Source organism: Crocodylus porosus, unplaced genomic scaffold (genome assembly GCF_001723895.1).
Source record: "Crocodylus porosus isolate Cpor-Errol unplaced genomic scaffold, CroPor_comp1, whole genome shotgun sequence".
NCBI lineage: Eukaryota > Metazoa > Chordata > Crocodylia > Crocodylidae > Crocodylus > Crocodylus porosus.
In genome coordinates, this window is record NW_017728949.1 from 76,856,979 (window position 1) to 76,874,092 (window position 17,114).

At 39.3% G+C, this 17,114-nt stretch overlaps 1 protein-coding gene across 4 annotated transcripts in view; it reads left to right on the forward strand.

Annotated features, from left to right (window-relative positions):
- MBD5 (methyl-CpG binding domain protein 5) overlaps positions 1-17,114 on the forward strand; it is a 75,627-nt gene that overhangs the window by 46,279 nt on the left and 12,234 nt on the right. For 2 of the 4 annotated variants that reach the window (XM_019554118.1, XM_019554120.1), the window contains exon 8: positions 6,702-6,814. In XM_019554118.1, coding sequence (XP_019409663.1) covers positions 6,702-6,814 — 113 coding nt within the window. The remainder of the gene's footprint in view (positions 1-6,701; positions 6,815-17,114) is intronic. The other 2 variants (XM_019554119.1, XM_019554121.1) reach the window with 1 other exon arrangement.

The following is a 17,114-nucleotide window of genomic DNA, read 5'->3' on the forward strand; positions in this document are numbered from 1 at the left end:
ATCTATCTGTCTGTTTAGCCAATATTTCTGTAGGCTTCTGTACAGCTACATTTCTTAAATATGGTAGTTTTGTGTGAAGCCAGAGAAAGTCAACTCACCTTGCAGTGTGTAAGATCTTCAGAAACTGAGGGTCCCAAGAAATCCTGAGAGGGTGGAATTCTTAATGTAGTTCCCTGTTTGTAATTTTGAAATTGCTGTTGTTCCGGGAACTAACTTAAGAAGCCTTTGAAGTATTTGTAATTTTGAAAGGTTAAGTATTCCACACTATGACTAAGTACAGCCAAAAAGCCTGAGGCAGAACGGATTCAATCTAGGCAACTTCCTCTAAGTTGCAAAGGTTGAACCAATAACCAGCCAAACTGACTTTCAATTGGAAAAGGTAGGAGGAGGCCTGCACTGACCCAGGCCAGTAGGCAGGGGGTGCTACAGCACATCTCCCAGCCTGCTGGCTTTTAGAGCTGTGCAAAATTTCGGCAGCAGTTTCATCTTGGAGCTGTCTCAACCCGTTTCAGTGCCTGAAACACTGAATCCAAATTGAAACAGAAAGCTCTGAAACATCTCCAAACTGAAACAAGGCATCTAAAATGTTTTGGAAGACCCCAGCATGGATCTTTGCTCTCTGCAGAGCCAGGTCGCTGGGCAAGGCACTGCTGGTCCACAGGAAGCAGAGATCTGGGGCAGTGTGGGCAGCAGCGGCGAGGAGATCTCTGATGCAAATCTCTGCTCCCTGCGGAGCAGAGTTGCATGGCAGGCTTGCTCACCGATCTGTTCTGCTTCTCTGCCCCATGACCTGGCATGACAGGGATCAGAGATCCACGTGGGGACCTCTTCTCCCTCCCTCCCCCTCCCCCAGACAAGCCATCCACAGCCCCATTCTGCTCCCCGCTGGGGCCCTGCAGCCCCCGGCCCCAAACCCAGCCTGGCTGGGCAGTAGGGCTGTGCGAATCTTGCAGCCCATTCAAAACAGATTCAGCCAAAATGAAACAGGGCAGTGATCCAAAACACTGAAATGAATCACCATCCTCCAAAACAGCCGAATCCAAAACCGAATTGAAACACAGCTGTTTTGCACAGTCCTACTAGCTATTACCAGCTCATCTAAGTGTCCCCAGCCCCCTGCTGTCCCCCCAACAGGGGGTTAAAGAGCCCCCTGTCCTGGTGCTGGCTTGCTCTGGGGGAGCCCCCCCTCCCCCCAGGAGGTTCCCCCCAGCCCAGGAAGCCCTGGGGAGCGGAGGGGAATTCCCACTTCCCCCTTCCCAGCTGCTGATCACTTCAGGCACTGCCATGGGAGGGAGAGAAAAGGAGTCTTCCTGGCTGGGTGCCGGCCCATGCAGCCCAGCATAGGGGTACCAAGGGGCCCATGCCTTGAGGGGCTTCCCCCCCACCCCAGCACAGTGTCCCCCAGCCTGGGGCACCCCAGGGAGCTGAGGGCAGTTCTTCCCCTCCCAAACCCCACAGCTGCGTGCCTCAGCCCCTGCAAGTCTCAGGGATAGCCCTGAACAGCCTCAGGGTGTACAGGGAAATCCTTCCACTCCCATGCACTAGTTTTGCCACGGACTCACAGCAGTGTAGGCAAAACCAGCTGCAGAGGAGTGGGAGAATTTCCCTCTGCTCCCTGAGGCTGCCTGAGGCAAGCAGCTCCAGGCTTGGAGGCCCTTGCAGGGCTCCCCAGTAGCCCCACGCTGGGCTGCAGGGGCAGGCACCCAGCCTGGAGGACCTCTTCTCCCTCCCTCCTGTGGCAGCCACTGAACCAATCAGCAGCTTGGAAGGGGGAAGGGCTGCTGAGGGTCGAAATGCCCCCACCGCAGGGGCTTTTCCTCCCCTCACATGCTGTTTGGACCCTGGCTAGGAGGGTTTGGGGGTCCATTCCTCTGTCCCCGTCCCCCACCCCTATGGGCTGATAGACACAGGTAGGAAGCAGGCCACATAGCAGAGGGGCAAGCAGTCCCTGCTCCACTGGAGCAGACAGCACGGCCCAGGGCTGCAGAGCACTCTGGACTGACGGGAGACAGTGAGTTAACTTCAGCCAGGAAGGGGTCTGGGATAGAAGTTCCATAAACCAGTTTGACCTAAATCACTTGAGTTTGATACTATATCCAGCCAGGTTCATCTTAAACTGGTTTTGACCATTTTGAAAGTGGTTTATGTACACTTGAACTTCTGTTCTGTTACAGGTTTAAGCCAATTTTCAATCACTTAAACCAGTTTATGTGTAACTTCTTTCCCTTGCCTATGGCATCAGTTTGCTGTGCTGCAGAGTTCAGTTACACATTGTATATTGTCTATAACACAGCAAGTGCTTCTTCGGTTTTATTACAGTTTGACAAAAGTTTGACACTTTCAAAGGAGTTTACATGGAGTATTAGGGTTTTTTCATCTATTGTTTCTAATTATACAGCAACTGGAATCTTTTTTATTAATATTCTTCCTTCCCTTCAATGGAAAGTAGTATTGACCTCAAGATTTTGGTTTGGTACTGAATACTTAGTTTTGAGCAGTTGGTAATATGAGGAGAAAATTAAAGGAAGTGCAGTCGTAGCAGCAAAATCTTCCAAAGGAAAAATTAGGGCTACATTAGTAGGTCATGATGGCTTACTTGGGTTATCTAGGTTTTTGGGTTTTTTTGTTTTGTTTTGTTTGTTTTGGGGGGGGGAGGGGAGCATGTATTTTAAAAGGAAGAAAGGAGCTTAAACTACCAGCCCAGGTAGGCTGTTGCTAATAGTATAACTTGAGAAGTTTCATTCTTTTTTTCTCTTTTGTCTCAAACCCAGTAAAGCTTGGAGCAAGAGTGAAGGAACACATACAACCAGTAGTGGGAGAGAGTGCTTTTTACTAAACTATTTAACAAGAGTGGCAATGAATAATATCAAAGAAAATCTTTTCTAGATCTAAGCAGTAATTTCATAGATTTCATAGACATCAGGGCTGGAAGGGACCTCGGGAGATCATTGAGTCCAGCCCCCTGCCCAAAGGGCAGGAAGTCAGCTGGGGTCATAGGATCCCAGCAAGATAAGCATCCAGTTTACTCTTGAAGGTGTTCAATGTAGGTGCTTGAACCACCTCCGCTGGCAGATTGTTCCAGACCTTGGGGGCTCAGACAGTAAAGAAATTCTTCCTTATGTCCAGCCTGAAACTCCTGAAGTCTTGCAGGAGTTTGTGACTTCAAGAGCAGCAAAGTAAGAACAAAACAGCTGGGAAGATTTAAAATCTGTAAGGTTGCAGAACAATCCCCCATTCTCCACCTTTTGAAAAAGTTGTAAACAAACTAGCCAAATATTACTGACTTAAAGAAATTTAGATTGGTATTTCAGATATTGCTGTTCCTGTAGGATGCGTGCTTGTTAACAATGACAGGACTTTTTTCTAGGGTTTTGGTTGAAATTTAATATTTTCAACCTGAGTTTGATCTGTCCAGAATATCATCAACAACATATTTGTTTGGGATGGAACAGGTCATCTGTGAGGTGGCATAGAGATGCAACAAAATGTTTCAAAATTTAAGTAATTCTCCAACTGCCCCGCATGGTGCCATGATAATAGTCAGCTTGGTCCTGCTTGGTGGTTAAATAATGAAGATTACTTTCAGTGTCCTACCATATTTGCTTGAATACTGCCACACCTTTTTTTCCCCCCAAAGTGATCCCTCCAAAATTGGGGTGCATGTCTTAAGTAGGAAAACTGATTTTCTTCACTGGAATAGAAGCATGGAGATGCTGTGTTTATAACAGCTGCCAAAATAGATGCTGCTTTTTTCAGGGCCAACAAGCAGCAGGAGTGCAATCCAGTTTTAACTTTCTCGTAGCTGCTGCTGAATTGGCAATACTTTTTGGCTGAGCAGCAACTATTCTATTTATTTATAGTGTGGCCAGATCCATTCTAGGTTGGAAATATTAAACTTCAGCCAAAACTATGAAAAAAGTCTTACCACTATTTACCAGATGCATCCTGTAGGAGCAGTGATGTCTGAATATTTTTGGCTGAGCAGCCAAAAGCTGGTGCCACTGTTACTTGAAGCAGCCATTGAACTGGCTGAGGGTGAGTGAGCTGATGTATGCATTCAGCTCTTGGCCACAAATATACACAAATGTCTTTTTTCTGTATACTGTCTTCCAAAAAACAGGGTGAGTGTCTTAGCTGGGGGCATGTAGTATGCAAAATAATACTGTAATCAAACTATTTGGTTTCTCTTGGTGCTAAGTTTTATAATGCCACTGTATTGGACCTCTGTTGGAAATTCAGTTTAGAATATCATAAAAGCATAAACACATCCATTTGTTATCAAGTCTACATAAATTCTTTTCCGTAGATAGGAGATTAAGACCTGGTTTTTCAGAGACGGGGCTCTCACAGTTGTCTTTGAAGTCAGTAAATATTGCTTCTCAGTGCTTCTGAAAATTAGTCTCATAGTTCATACGTTTTACTAATATATTGTAAATGGATATTTCAGTGGATGGTGCATAATACCATTAACTTTCTTTCCCTACTAAACATGGCTTTGCATTTAATGCCATATTGTGTTACCTGTTTAATCTTAATTGTTCTTTGAAAAAGTAAATGAAAATAGATTTTGCATTATTACTTTTAACATCAAGAAATTTGAATATTAAGGTGTTGGGGTTTTTTTTTTGCTATTTAATATAACTCTTATTACAATTTCAGTACATATTCAGCCAAACACAATATTTGTTTTTATTAAAACAAATAGTCTACCATTAAAATATCTTAAAATTATGTTAGAAGACCTAAGGAATACAGTTCTCAGAGAGTTGCATATACTTAATTGTGAAGTCTGCCTGGGCTACAAATAATGTATTCATTTTTCTGTCAGTTGGTAAAGTTTTGAAGATAAAGGCTCAGACAAATTACAGTGTTGCCATTTAATTCTTTTTAAAATTGAAAAATGCAACATTTTATTTTAAAACCACACTCTTCAAATACCCTGTAACAGTAAATGAAGATTGAAGTGATTAATTCTAGCTGCAGGTAACTACCTACATAGATAGTAACATTGCTTCCATTAGCACTTTTAATATGGTACTTTTAAGTTCACCTCTTTGGTACTGTTGAATTTTTTTCTGTGATCAGTAGAAGTCTTTTATACATTGTGCAGTAACATTGCTAGGAGAATTTGTTTCTGTTTCAAGCGATTGTTTTGCTAATTGTCTTGTTTAACATGGGTAATTTCTGTGTCCTTATTTATGCATTTATACCATCATGAAGTTAGATTGTGAGAGAAATTATTTGGAAATATTTGCTATTTTAAACTAAAACTTGAGGGTTTTATAGTTATAGTATTTACTGATGTCCAAGTACAGTTTGTTTCATAATTTAGTCTACCACCTGAAAATAGGATCATTGGCCCCTTCCCCAGGACAGAGCTTAGCAGTAATGGTTCTTATTTGCCATAACTGTATATTTCATTATGAGATGCATAACATTTTAAAAAAGTTATACTTGAACTAAAATGTATGGTGGTTAGCCTTATTTTCATAGGTTCTTAATACTTGCAGCATGCATTAACATTAGCTTATCACCTCTGAAAATCATTGTGAATTTAATTTTAGTGACACACATTACTTAGATTTTGAGAGATATTACATTTTCAAAACATTTATTCAGGATTAATCATAGCAATAATCAATAACTTTCTATTTAATGATTGAATTTGCTCTGCGAAGTCAAAAAATCAACTTACAGTTAGCAACAAACTTTACACAGACTTTTGTTAGGTTTTCAAAAATAATAAAAATTAACAAAAGCAGAACAAAACTAACAAGAAATTTTTTCTGTTCTGTTTTTTGAAATTATCTGTTTTAGATTTGATTTTATAAACAGAGCAAGGCTAATCAAAATCATGTAAAGTTTAGATGGTTAATGTTTTGCTCAAGTTTGAAAATGTGAACCTCTCTCTATATATGAAACTGTAGTTCTTTCCAGCATCATCATCCTCATCAGTAATTCCCGGGATCCACATAGTGGTCCATTTATGATATCTGTAACAGATTTGTGCATATGTAACTGCAGTTGACTTTGAGTGTTGTTTATAACTGAATCTGGCTTTTGGCCCAGTATGTTTCTCTAACTGGCAATGAGATGATTCAGCAAAACCTGCCTTTCCAGCAGTGTTCTTAAGTTCTTTTGACTTTAAAAGGACTTACACACATGTTGAAATGATTTGCTATTCAGGAGTTAATTTGAGCATGTGCTTAATTGCATTGTTGAATTGGTGCCTTAAGGACTTTAATTTAAAATCAGAGTGGTAAAGGCATTTGTGGTAATGTACAGCTTTTAACGTATACCAAAAATACTATATTGTACATAATAGACAATAGAGAAAATATTTTTATGTAGCACATCTAAGTTTCGTAGGAATGAAATCTGCATGCAGACAAGGACTATGAGATTTTCATAACAGTATTCATATTGTTTATCCCAAAGGGAGAAAAAAGTAGTAGCTTTTTTAAATGATAATTTTATTTTAGCTCTAAATTGTCTTTTCGTGTGTCATGTTTTTACTTTTTGCATGTTAATGCTATAAGTCTGAACATACTGACACATTTTAAAAATCTTGCTCTTCTTCCTGTAGTGGAGAATAGTATTTTTTTTTTTTTTTTTTTAATGGAAGCAGTGAAAATTAAGGTCCACAAACTAAACATCTGCATGTCCACCAGTAAAGTTAAAGCAGTGTTTAATAATTGCAGGTCTGGGTAATGTGGTTTGGTGTTCATACCTTCACTCAGGTGGAGCCAGAGAAGTTGAAGACACTAACAGAAGGTCTGGAAGCCTACAGCCGAGCCAGGAAACGGAACAGAAAGTAAGCAGATGCTTCTTCATTTACAGATTAATTGAAATTTTGAAATCCTCTTGCCTCTCAAGAAACTTACTTCACTCCCAAAAGCACCTTTGACATCACTGGGAGTTTACTTGGATTCGGTCTTTAGTTATTAAAACACTGGATGGATGGATGGATGGATGGATAGAGATATCTATATCTCTCTTTCTATAGATATATATCTCTATAGTTATATAGTGATAAATATATACACAGCAAATAACAGCAAATATCTTTCTGACCAGAAAAAGTAAGTTTCTGATATCCCTTAATCTGTGATGTAGCAAAACACATAATAATAAAAGTTAAATTTTCTTACAAAGTAAAAAAGGTGAAACATAGTAGCAGGATCTGATTGCCATAATGTGTTTATTTCAAGATAATTTGGTTGTCATTTTACTGTATATCTGTGTCAGTATATGTGGGGAAGAAAAAGAAACAGTGCACACTGCAGTATTGTTTTTCCTGCAGTCTGATGAAAGAGCTCTGGATTGCACTGTCTAATAAGCATTATTCCAGTGGAGCACCTCAGTGCTGCAGAGATAAAGCTAGACTTTTGTGGAGGGTCTTAGATAAGGAATTATTCCACAGTTCTTAGGACCAACATAGTTCTTTTTTCTACCTTTAATATCATAGTGGTACAAAAGGGATTATTTCAGATAAATTCAGTAGTGTTTACCGTTGCTGTTACACTTTTCCATAAAAATTGTGCAGTGATTGGCACGGTTCTAGTATGCTGTTTTCTACTTGCTGTTACAGTAAAAAAAAAAATCTATGAGCTTGAATGTGACCAGAAATACTCCTGACTTGAAAGTATTTTCATGCAAAACAATCAACACAATCTTAAAGGAATCAAATTATATTTTGTTCTTAACATCTTTAAGGTCTAGGCTTTTGATATTCTTTTCACTTGTCATGTGATATTTCAGAAAATTATTCTTGATTCCAGTGAGACAATGGAATCTTCACCGCCATCCTGGAGAGATGCTCCTGGAGAGCATCTCAGTGAGGTTTTGTGAGATTGCAAGCTGAGAACATAAAAGTGCCATTGGCAACATTTCGGTTATTTGCTGTTGTCCCTGAAGAAAATTTGTAACTGGAGTGAATGACTCTATGAAAAGATTTTTACAAGTCTGAAGTGAACTGTAAAATTGAAGCAAAGGTCCTCTCTCCTGATTTAGCATTTGTACCTGAATATAGCTACAGTCCTAGCTATAAATTGAAATTTAATGAGAGTTTAATGACGTAAACTGCTGAATCTGGCCCAGTGTTGATAAAGTGCAAATGGTGGATAATATCAAAAGTAAAAAATTCTTCTGTGACACTTTGGTCACAAAAGTATCAGGTAATTTAAATTCATAATTCTTGAAACCACCATGACTCAGCAGACCACCTTTCCATTTGCGTTACTGCAGTCCATTGTATTATTTATTTTATAGTTATATGTAATAGGCACAAAAATATTGTTAGAAGGGCAATATTGAGGTTGCAGAGGTGAGCAGTCAAAATGGAAAAAATTGGATGTGCCATTTTCATTCAGCCCCCTTATTCGCATGCTTAACAATCAGGGTCGCCAACCATCCATAAACTTATGAACAGTCCATTAAAAAAGGCTAAAAACTCTTGTCTGTAAAGTCCATAAAATTTGAACCATCTGTAAAAAAAAAAAAAAAACAAACAAAAAAACCAAAAAACAACTGTGAACTTGATTGAAGGTCCTTTATTGAAATAAGGCTGGATACAAGTGTTAATGGGCAGTCATTGCAGAGCAGCACCTTGTGTCCAAATGGGAATGTATCTTGGTGCCCTGCAGAAAGCTTTCTGTCAGGGCTTTGTGGCCTACTGGAGCCTCTATAGCCCTCTAATTCCTTCCACCCCTTGCCACATGCTGCTGCTGTGTATTGTTGGCCACCACCTGCCTGTAATGGATGCTCTCTTCTAAAGTTTAGAAAGTTAGTGTTAAACCCCAATTTTGAACCCAGCTCTTATTACTGATGTCCAGGGCTGGAAAGGTTGCATTCACATTATATAAAACATATGTTAGTAGAAAGTTTGGTTGTCAGTAAAACATTTGCAGGTTATAGATTTAAAAAAAAAAAAAGGCTTGGGTTGGCAACCCTGATCACAATAGTCTACATTCCATCCTCATTTTTTCATGGGATCCATGCCTCGTTTACTGCTTGCTTAATGAGTAGCAAAGCAGTATTATAACATATCATTCAGTGGCTGGCCTTGTTCTCTTTTGCTGCACATTCTTCAAACCATGATAGGAAAACAAGGCAAGAATTCCTAGTTTTTTCATGGCTATTTCTGTAGTAGCCATCACTATAGTATCTTACTACTTCAGAAAAATGAATTTCTTCCTTTTCCTAGTACCCAGAGAGCGCCATTTTTTAGATGAAAAACTGAGGCACAAAAAAGTCGGGGTCAGAAGTATCTGATGATTTGGGGCATGGTGTCTAAAACACTACAACTTCTGTTGACTTCTGTTTCAGTTGTGAGTGGTTCACAGTTCTGCAAATCAGACCTCAGGGTCTCAGGATAGGGACCCAGAAAATGAAGAACGCATGGTTAGAGACCACATGTGAAAAGTATGGTTAAGAAACATGACTAGCACCACAGAGGATCTGTAATGGCACAGACCAGTGTGGAATCCAGCTGCCCAGGGTCACGCTCACCTTCTGTAACCACAGAACAGTCTTCCTACAATTTATTGGCCTTGATCCATGTCCGTTTTCCAACATTTACAACAGATGACATAAGGATCCTAAAGTTAATGGGTCCTTCACTAGTTAGCCTCGATTCACCCCTCTTATGGGCTCTCCTGTGCAGTAAATGAGGTAGGAGTTCTGTAAAAAGAAAAACCAGTGTGATTCTGAAATGTAAAACTGTTGTAATAGATACATATTAGGGAGTACATATTAGGTAACCTTAATCCTGGTATTCACTGATTTTTGGAGTCCTACATTCACAGTGACCCTGACTCCTTCACGTTTTTCTGTCAACCTCTTTATACAACCAATACTATTTCTCCCCTTGCAGATTGGCTCCTTACCAGAGTTCTTTCTCCTTTTGAACCTTTGCCCATTGGTCACCAATCAAATTTCCCACCCTCATAATTTCAGACAGTTTAATTCAGTTTTCCACTTTCTGGTTCCCAGTTCACATGAATCTGTTTCCTTTTTTCCTGCATTTTACCTTCCACTCAGAACGGTTCCTTCAAGAACCCTACTCACCCTTCCCCCCTCTCCCACCACACTGCCTAGGTGCAGCAGGGCCTAGCTGCAGCAAGGGCAGCATTTAGATCATAGAGTCTTTGAGTTCCAATGCCTGGAGTGCCAATGTAGTCAACAGCAGCCCAGAGGAGCAATTGCAAGGAAAGTCCTATTATGTTCTGGCCTGGAGCATGTACAGAATCTTCCCAGATTTTAGCTACTAAGCTCAAAAAAATCCTTCATGCTGCAATTTTTGAAAGGCATGTAGCGGTGGCAACTTTTCATTGCTTTTCTTGGAGACAGCAGAAGTCACATGCCTGACACAAAGGCTGTCCTCAGCCACATGTGAAGCCCCTACTACAAAGCATAGGGACATGAAAGATTTTCAAATACTAGAATACTTTAACATGGTTAAAGTATATATTTTTCCCTAATCTTTTCCTCTGAAACAGCTTAAGTATTTTGGTTGAAAATTTTGGGGGGAAAATCAGCCTGAAGCAGATTCTCAGCATGGAAAACTTCAGCTGGAATAAGATATAATGGAAAGTACAAGACATAATAGGTGGTGCTACTGGTCCTGCTTATAATATGCTTAAGTTGTTTAACTAACATGGCCAGATTATAATTGTAGGGAGAAATATCACTTTCCATTTCTTAATGATTGCATAAGTAAAAAATTGCAACACTGTTACTGAAGAAGTCTCTTTGCAAATATACCACAGTTGATTTTTGTTCTGTTTTGCAGTATTCTCTAAGAGCTGTAGGTAGGTCATTGTTTGCATTAGAAGGCTGTACTTCACCAGTAGACCAGTAATGTGCCCTATAATTATAGTTCATTTTCTCTGTTGTCAAATTAAAGTAAACTGAAGCTATTACTCAGTATTACACCTTTTCAAAGGTGGATGTAATTTTAGGCATCTTGAAGAACAATATTTAATGTAAGCACAAGCTTAGTAATTTTAATGAATTATAAAGATAACTAAGTTGTTCATATGTTAATATTCAAATAGGAATATGAATTAAATGGGTTTTATGTGCCTGATTTTAGGTTCCCAAACTGAAATTATTCCGAGAATGACCAGATGGATTATTGATGGTAACTTTAAAACAGATATCTAATAATCTTTTCAATTTCTGATTGTCACCAGTATCTTAATATTATATGAGAATGACAACAGGCATTTTAGAATTGCAATTCATACTACCATATTTTCTCAAACAGGAAGACCAGGTTTTTCCACCCAGTGGAATATAAAAGCCCCTCATTTTACATTCACATACAAATTTATACGTTTGTATACAAGGAAACTGCACTAAATACATTGTCTGTCTTTGAGCTGCTACTGAAAACTGCATGTTCCCAGTAATGGAAACCAACTATGATCAAATGCAGCCAACACTAAGCATGAATATAAATTGCATGACCCATACTGAGCAAATGTGCTGATTTTTTTTTTTTTTTTTTTTTTTTGAAACAAAGATACGTGTGTGTGTGTAACTGTACCTCTAACAGCCTGTTGTGACCATTGTGGTTCACTTGACAGATCAAAAACACCCTTTAACAGTTAAACTATATTAGTGGTGGAAGGCCAGGAACCTGCTCATAAACAGTCAGTCAGATCCCACAGTTGAGGACTGTATTGAAGTGGGGCTGCGTGAAATGTACTGGCACTACAGGAAGACAGAAGAGGATAACAGGAAAGAGGTGGCGGACGTCATATGGAAGAGAGGGGACTGGCACAGACTTTTCAGAGGCAAACCCTACCAAGAGAATGACAAGGAGGACAGTGGTGAGGATAGCGATGACAATCACAAATATGACAAGTACTGGAATGGTTATGGGTGTGTGGGTGCCCAGGTGTGCAGTGCAAACTTTGTAATGAGACTAAAACAATTTAACTGTCAAAGTGTGTTTTGGTCTGTCAAGTCAACCATGGTGGTCACTTGATGGATTGTTAGGGGTACAGTTATATAGATTTTTTTTTATATATGTAGACATAAGTATTTTTTTTTAAAAAATTGTACTATATATAAGTAGGTGCTGAAGTGTTTCCTAAAAGTGCATTTATGGAGTACCTGTGCTAAAACTTGCAGCAGATTAAAAAAAAAACAAAAAACAAGGTAAAATGCATCAACTCTGGCTAGATTAAGTCTGTGGACACTATTTGCAAATTGCTGTATTTTAGGGGCAGTTTTTTTCAAATTTGCTTCTTGTTTCCATGTGCTCAGGGAGAGCTCATCAGAAGACGCGGCTGCGGGAGGTACATTTTTGAAGGGTTCAAACACAAATCTGAATCATATTCACTGTTGTAGCAGTGGGAGGGGGACAGATTCAACACAAACCTCCAATTATTAGATTCTATACCTGGAAAATTATAACCAACTTATGTATTTTCCATACGTAGAATGTAATTATTGGGAGGTCATCTCATATCTGAGTAAATATGGTTTTGTCTTTTTTCATTTTATATATGTGCAACTGGTCATACTGCCTAATAGTAATGATTTTGGTCTATTATGATTTAAGTTTAGTTATTTCATTTTTTTTAAATAGTAAAATTGTGTGTTTAAACGGGTATTGGAAAAAAGTATATAATTTATAACACTAGAAATCATGACCCAGTTTTGTGTTTCATGTTATGTTGGTGAAAAATGCATTTTTATAAAGGAAGAATTGCAGCTTTATTATTCCAATCAACAAAAATGTTGAATCACTTCAGAATTACTGATATTTGGGGAACTGATTATTTCTTCAGTCCTCGTTCTATTTCATGCAGCTATGCTGTTAATTTTATAAATAAGATTAAATTCAAAGAGTGTGATATTAAACTTGATTACAGAATGTTTTAAGTAGTAAAAACATACTGCATGCCCAGTATATACTGCTTTTTTTTTGAGCTAGGCATCTAAATATTTGCATCATGCTGCCTTTAGTTGCAGGGTAAATCCATATATAAATTCTTTATTGTGGGAATACATAATCTTATTAAAATTAAAGATGCTGTAGTGGGGGTGATGAAGATACCCTATAGGTTTAATGAAATTAATACTTACATTTTAAACCTGTAAATGTTGAGAAGGATTTAATTCTGCATGTCTGCCTCCCCTGTTTTACTTTAGCTATATGAAATGAATGGGATTGTCTGAATAAGTGGAAGTAATTTAAGAATAACATAAATGTGCTTATTGTTGACAAATCTGTCTTATGATCTATGGAGATTTAAGTAGCTTGAAATCAAATGCTTATTTCTAATATACACAACAATCCAATAATGCTAGCACCTGCTCCTGCAAATCCTTGTAATCAGTAGGACTGTTCGTATGAGTAAGAGTTCCTAGCATTGCACCACTAATTGATTGTTTGCATTTAAAATGACATCTAAAATACAGATATCTGATTTATTAGTTTCAAAATATACTAATATTTATTCTGAAATCACAGTTGTGAATGACCTTTCCAAGGGCAAATCTGATAGTTGTGCATTTATACCCATTCCAAAATATTCTGCTATTTTCTGGCCCTGAGACTTAATATCTCCAATGAATTTTTGGTCTACATCTCTGCTTAAGACAGTTTTTTATCTGTTTCTCTCCAGATAAGTACATCAATAGTTGCATTTGTTGTGAGGCTAAACAATAAAAAGGAAAATAGAAATTTCCTGAACTTTAATGTTGGAACTTTGAATAGTCTACATTACATGTTTATCACATTTAATTTATCACATCTAGCAATACAGCATTTCACAGTATTTCTCTGAATATTGCTGTCAGGATGTTTTGGCTGGAATATCTGTCAAAGGCATACACCAGTATAATTAGAGAAATGCAGGAATCACATATACAATGTTTTCTCAAATGCAGTAGTATATTAGTCAGGTAGGCCTGTGCAGTTGATACAAATGGAATAAAACAAATTCATGTTTTAACATGAAAACTATGCATAGAGATATGCTCATAAAGAATATGTTTTTTCAGGTTCAGTCCTATATAATATTCTAAAGTTCCCAAGTTCATGGCCACATTCTGCAGGCATAACAGTCAGATGTCACATTTACTGCTGAATTTAGTAACACTGAAGTGTATCAGTCTTAGTTGTATCTTTCTGGCATTCCATTCCATTCCCATATCCATATAATTTATCCCCTCTCTCTTTATTGAAGTATGTGTCATTTTGTATCACCTCTCACATCCTCTGGTGAACTAAAGTCCCACCATCAACTTCACCCTGACCATATTCTCGTATAAACGTTTCTGGACATTCTTTCGTGCTGTCCAATTCGTGGTTATGAGTCTGAACTCATTTGCATCCTTGTGAATCTTTCTGGGTTCTTGCTGTGTGTGACAGAGCAGCAATAGTGCTCCACCCCTGTAAGGGCTAGAGCAGGCAGCTGCCAGGTGGCTGATTGCAGTGACCATTTTCAGACTTAGGCCAAAAAGGCAGCAGTCTGGGTGGAGCAGCCAGGGAGGCAACACTGGCCTGAGCTGTTCCTGGAACACCTTGGAGGTAAGGGTAGGAGCTTCGGGGGGTGGTTTGGAGGCTCTTGGTCCTGGGTATGACTTGAAACTTCATCCAGCCAGGGAAGGGTGGCCTGGTGAGGAAATGCCAGGCCAGTTACCTCCCTGGTCAAAGACGGGTAGGGGCGCCTTAAAACCTCAGCCTCCACTATATAGTGGAAAATATAAAAACTATGGGGCCAGGCATGCTGAGGGAAAGGCACTTGAGCCCCTAGGGGTATAAGACCCCAGGCCATGAAGGGCCATAGAGTTAGCCCCCAGTGCAAAGGAACCGAGGGCTGAGAGCCCAGTATGTGAGACCAAGGGCCCAGTGTGTGTTTGTGTATGTTTATGTAGAGTTCCCTGAGCAGAGCCAGGGCAAGCTTGGCCCAGGTTGGGAACTTGGCTTGCCACTACCCAGGTGAGGCTTGCGGAAGAAGCCCAAGAGACTGCATGTCTTCCACCCAAGGCGTGCCTGGATAAAGCCCCAAGGCCTGTGGGAACCGCTTGGTGCTTGTAATGGCATGAATTTTCCACCAGTTAGGGAAACAGCAAGGTCAAGTCAGGAAAGACTGGGCAGACTGCCCCATAGAGGCAGGTGGGTGGGCCATCTTGAAACTCATCTACGGTCTTGCCCCCTGTCACACTATGTAGAAGACAGTGAAAAGAGAGTTAAAATTGTAGGTTGTTTCCATTTTTCCCCTTGTTCTGCAAGTTATTTGAGTTAACAACTAGAGTTTTTTTTATTTGTTTTATTATATAGGAGATGCCAAGGTAAGCAGTTATTTAAGATGCATAACCTTAAAACAGAACTATTTAATTCAAATTATTAGTGAAGGTTTTTAGTTGAGCTATATATTCCACCTAAGATCACTGACTGTTTTAGTCCATTTATGTAGTATGGCTTAATCAGGGTACCTCTGAAGAGGTACTGCGTTTGGTTCGCTTGACCTGGAAGGCCAGTCGGGATGTGAAGATGCTTCACAAGTAGTAAGATATTTTTATAGTTCTGCCTTAAAGATTGGGTCATTCATCAGTAAGTTTCCCTTCAGGCATGTAGTTATATAGAAGATAAGCCAAAATGAGTACAGCTGAAATACTTCTGCTAGTTGTGGATTTTTTTCTTCTCCCTCCCTTTGTCATTTATTAAGGGAATATGAATCCTCCTCAAATGATACAAGTCTTTGAAGACAGTTTGTGGGGACTGAAAAGCGCCATTTATATAAATAACACATTTAACATAAACAACAGCCATGCAAATTTCTCCATACCTCTACTCTGTACGTCAATATAGAGCTTTTAAACTGATGCTTTTGGAGTTACCACACTGACAGAAAGAGCTAAGCAGAAAGAATACTTTCTCTGCCTGTTCATTCTTCCTATCAGCCACTTCATTTGCCTGCATCTTTTCATATTCTCCTCCTAGAAGCTCCCTAAATTGGGTATAATAGGATGCATGGGATTATAAAGCCATTGCAGGTGACTGGGTTTTATTATTTGATCACTGTCTGTCATATCTTGTGTAAGCACTTTTGGTTGGTTGGTTTATCAAATAAGCTTGCCTAAATGTGTACAACACCATCAGGTTCATAACAAGATCAAGACTAAATGGACTTCTATTACTAAACCTCCCCTAGAATCGATATCCTCACTATAGTCTCAGATTGTCTCAACACAATTCTCAAATAAATTAACATTACACTAGGCCCAAAAGAACAAAATATAGGGCGGTAAAGAGGGGTCTCTACTGGAGAAGCAGCAATATAAAAACTCCATTAAGAACATGCTGCCTTCAAATTCTGAATATGGCAGCAAAAGAGTAATCCACAGCAGTACAGACTGATGGGGGAGGAGTCTCTTCCTCAAAGCAAAGGCTCTAGGGACACAAAGAGCATTTTTTACACATGCTCTAATTAAAGCACCTGGACCGTCTTGTGTATCAGCAGCATGCATCAGTGTGTTCAAAATGGCAGCAGGGCACTTTATCTAAAGCTCATTGAACAAGCTTTAAAGTGCCCATGCTGCTATTTTGAGCATGGGGATGCTGATGCATGAGGCACGGAGGCTGGCTGGATCATGATAATTACCATGCTCCAGCAGTCTGCTCCATCATGTTGTGTCCCAGCTTGTCTCCAGGCACCCTAAGAAATGTCTCAAGTTGCAGCAATAAGAAGATAAGAAGCAGATGCTACTTCTGAAAAATTAGATGTTTTATATCAGTGAGTCTTAACCTTTTTAGACTCAGGGCACCCCTCACTAGACTTAAGGCACCCCTCAGAAAAGACTAGCTCTTAATTTTCGCTTCTTTTGTTGACTTAAAAAAAAAAAAGCAATTCTTCTGTTGCAAAGAATTCAGGCCAGGGAAGGACAGAATGTTTTTAGCAACATAGAGTCTGTTTGAAATCTCTGAATTTCTCCTGTGAATTATGTTGGCATATCTAACTGCATTAACAATGTATGGCATGCCATGGCAATGTTTTATACATGCACATGTGCCTTACTGTTGACACTCTTAAATAAGCGGACAAAGGAATGGATTCTGTTTCTCTAACTACATGCTGTTTGAAAGTGTG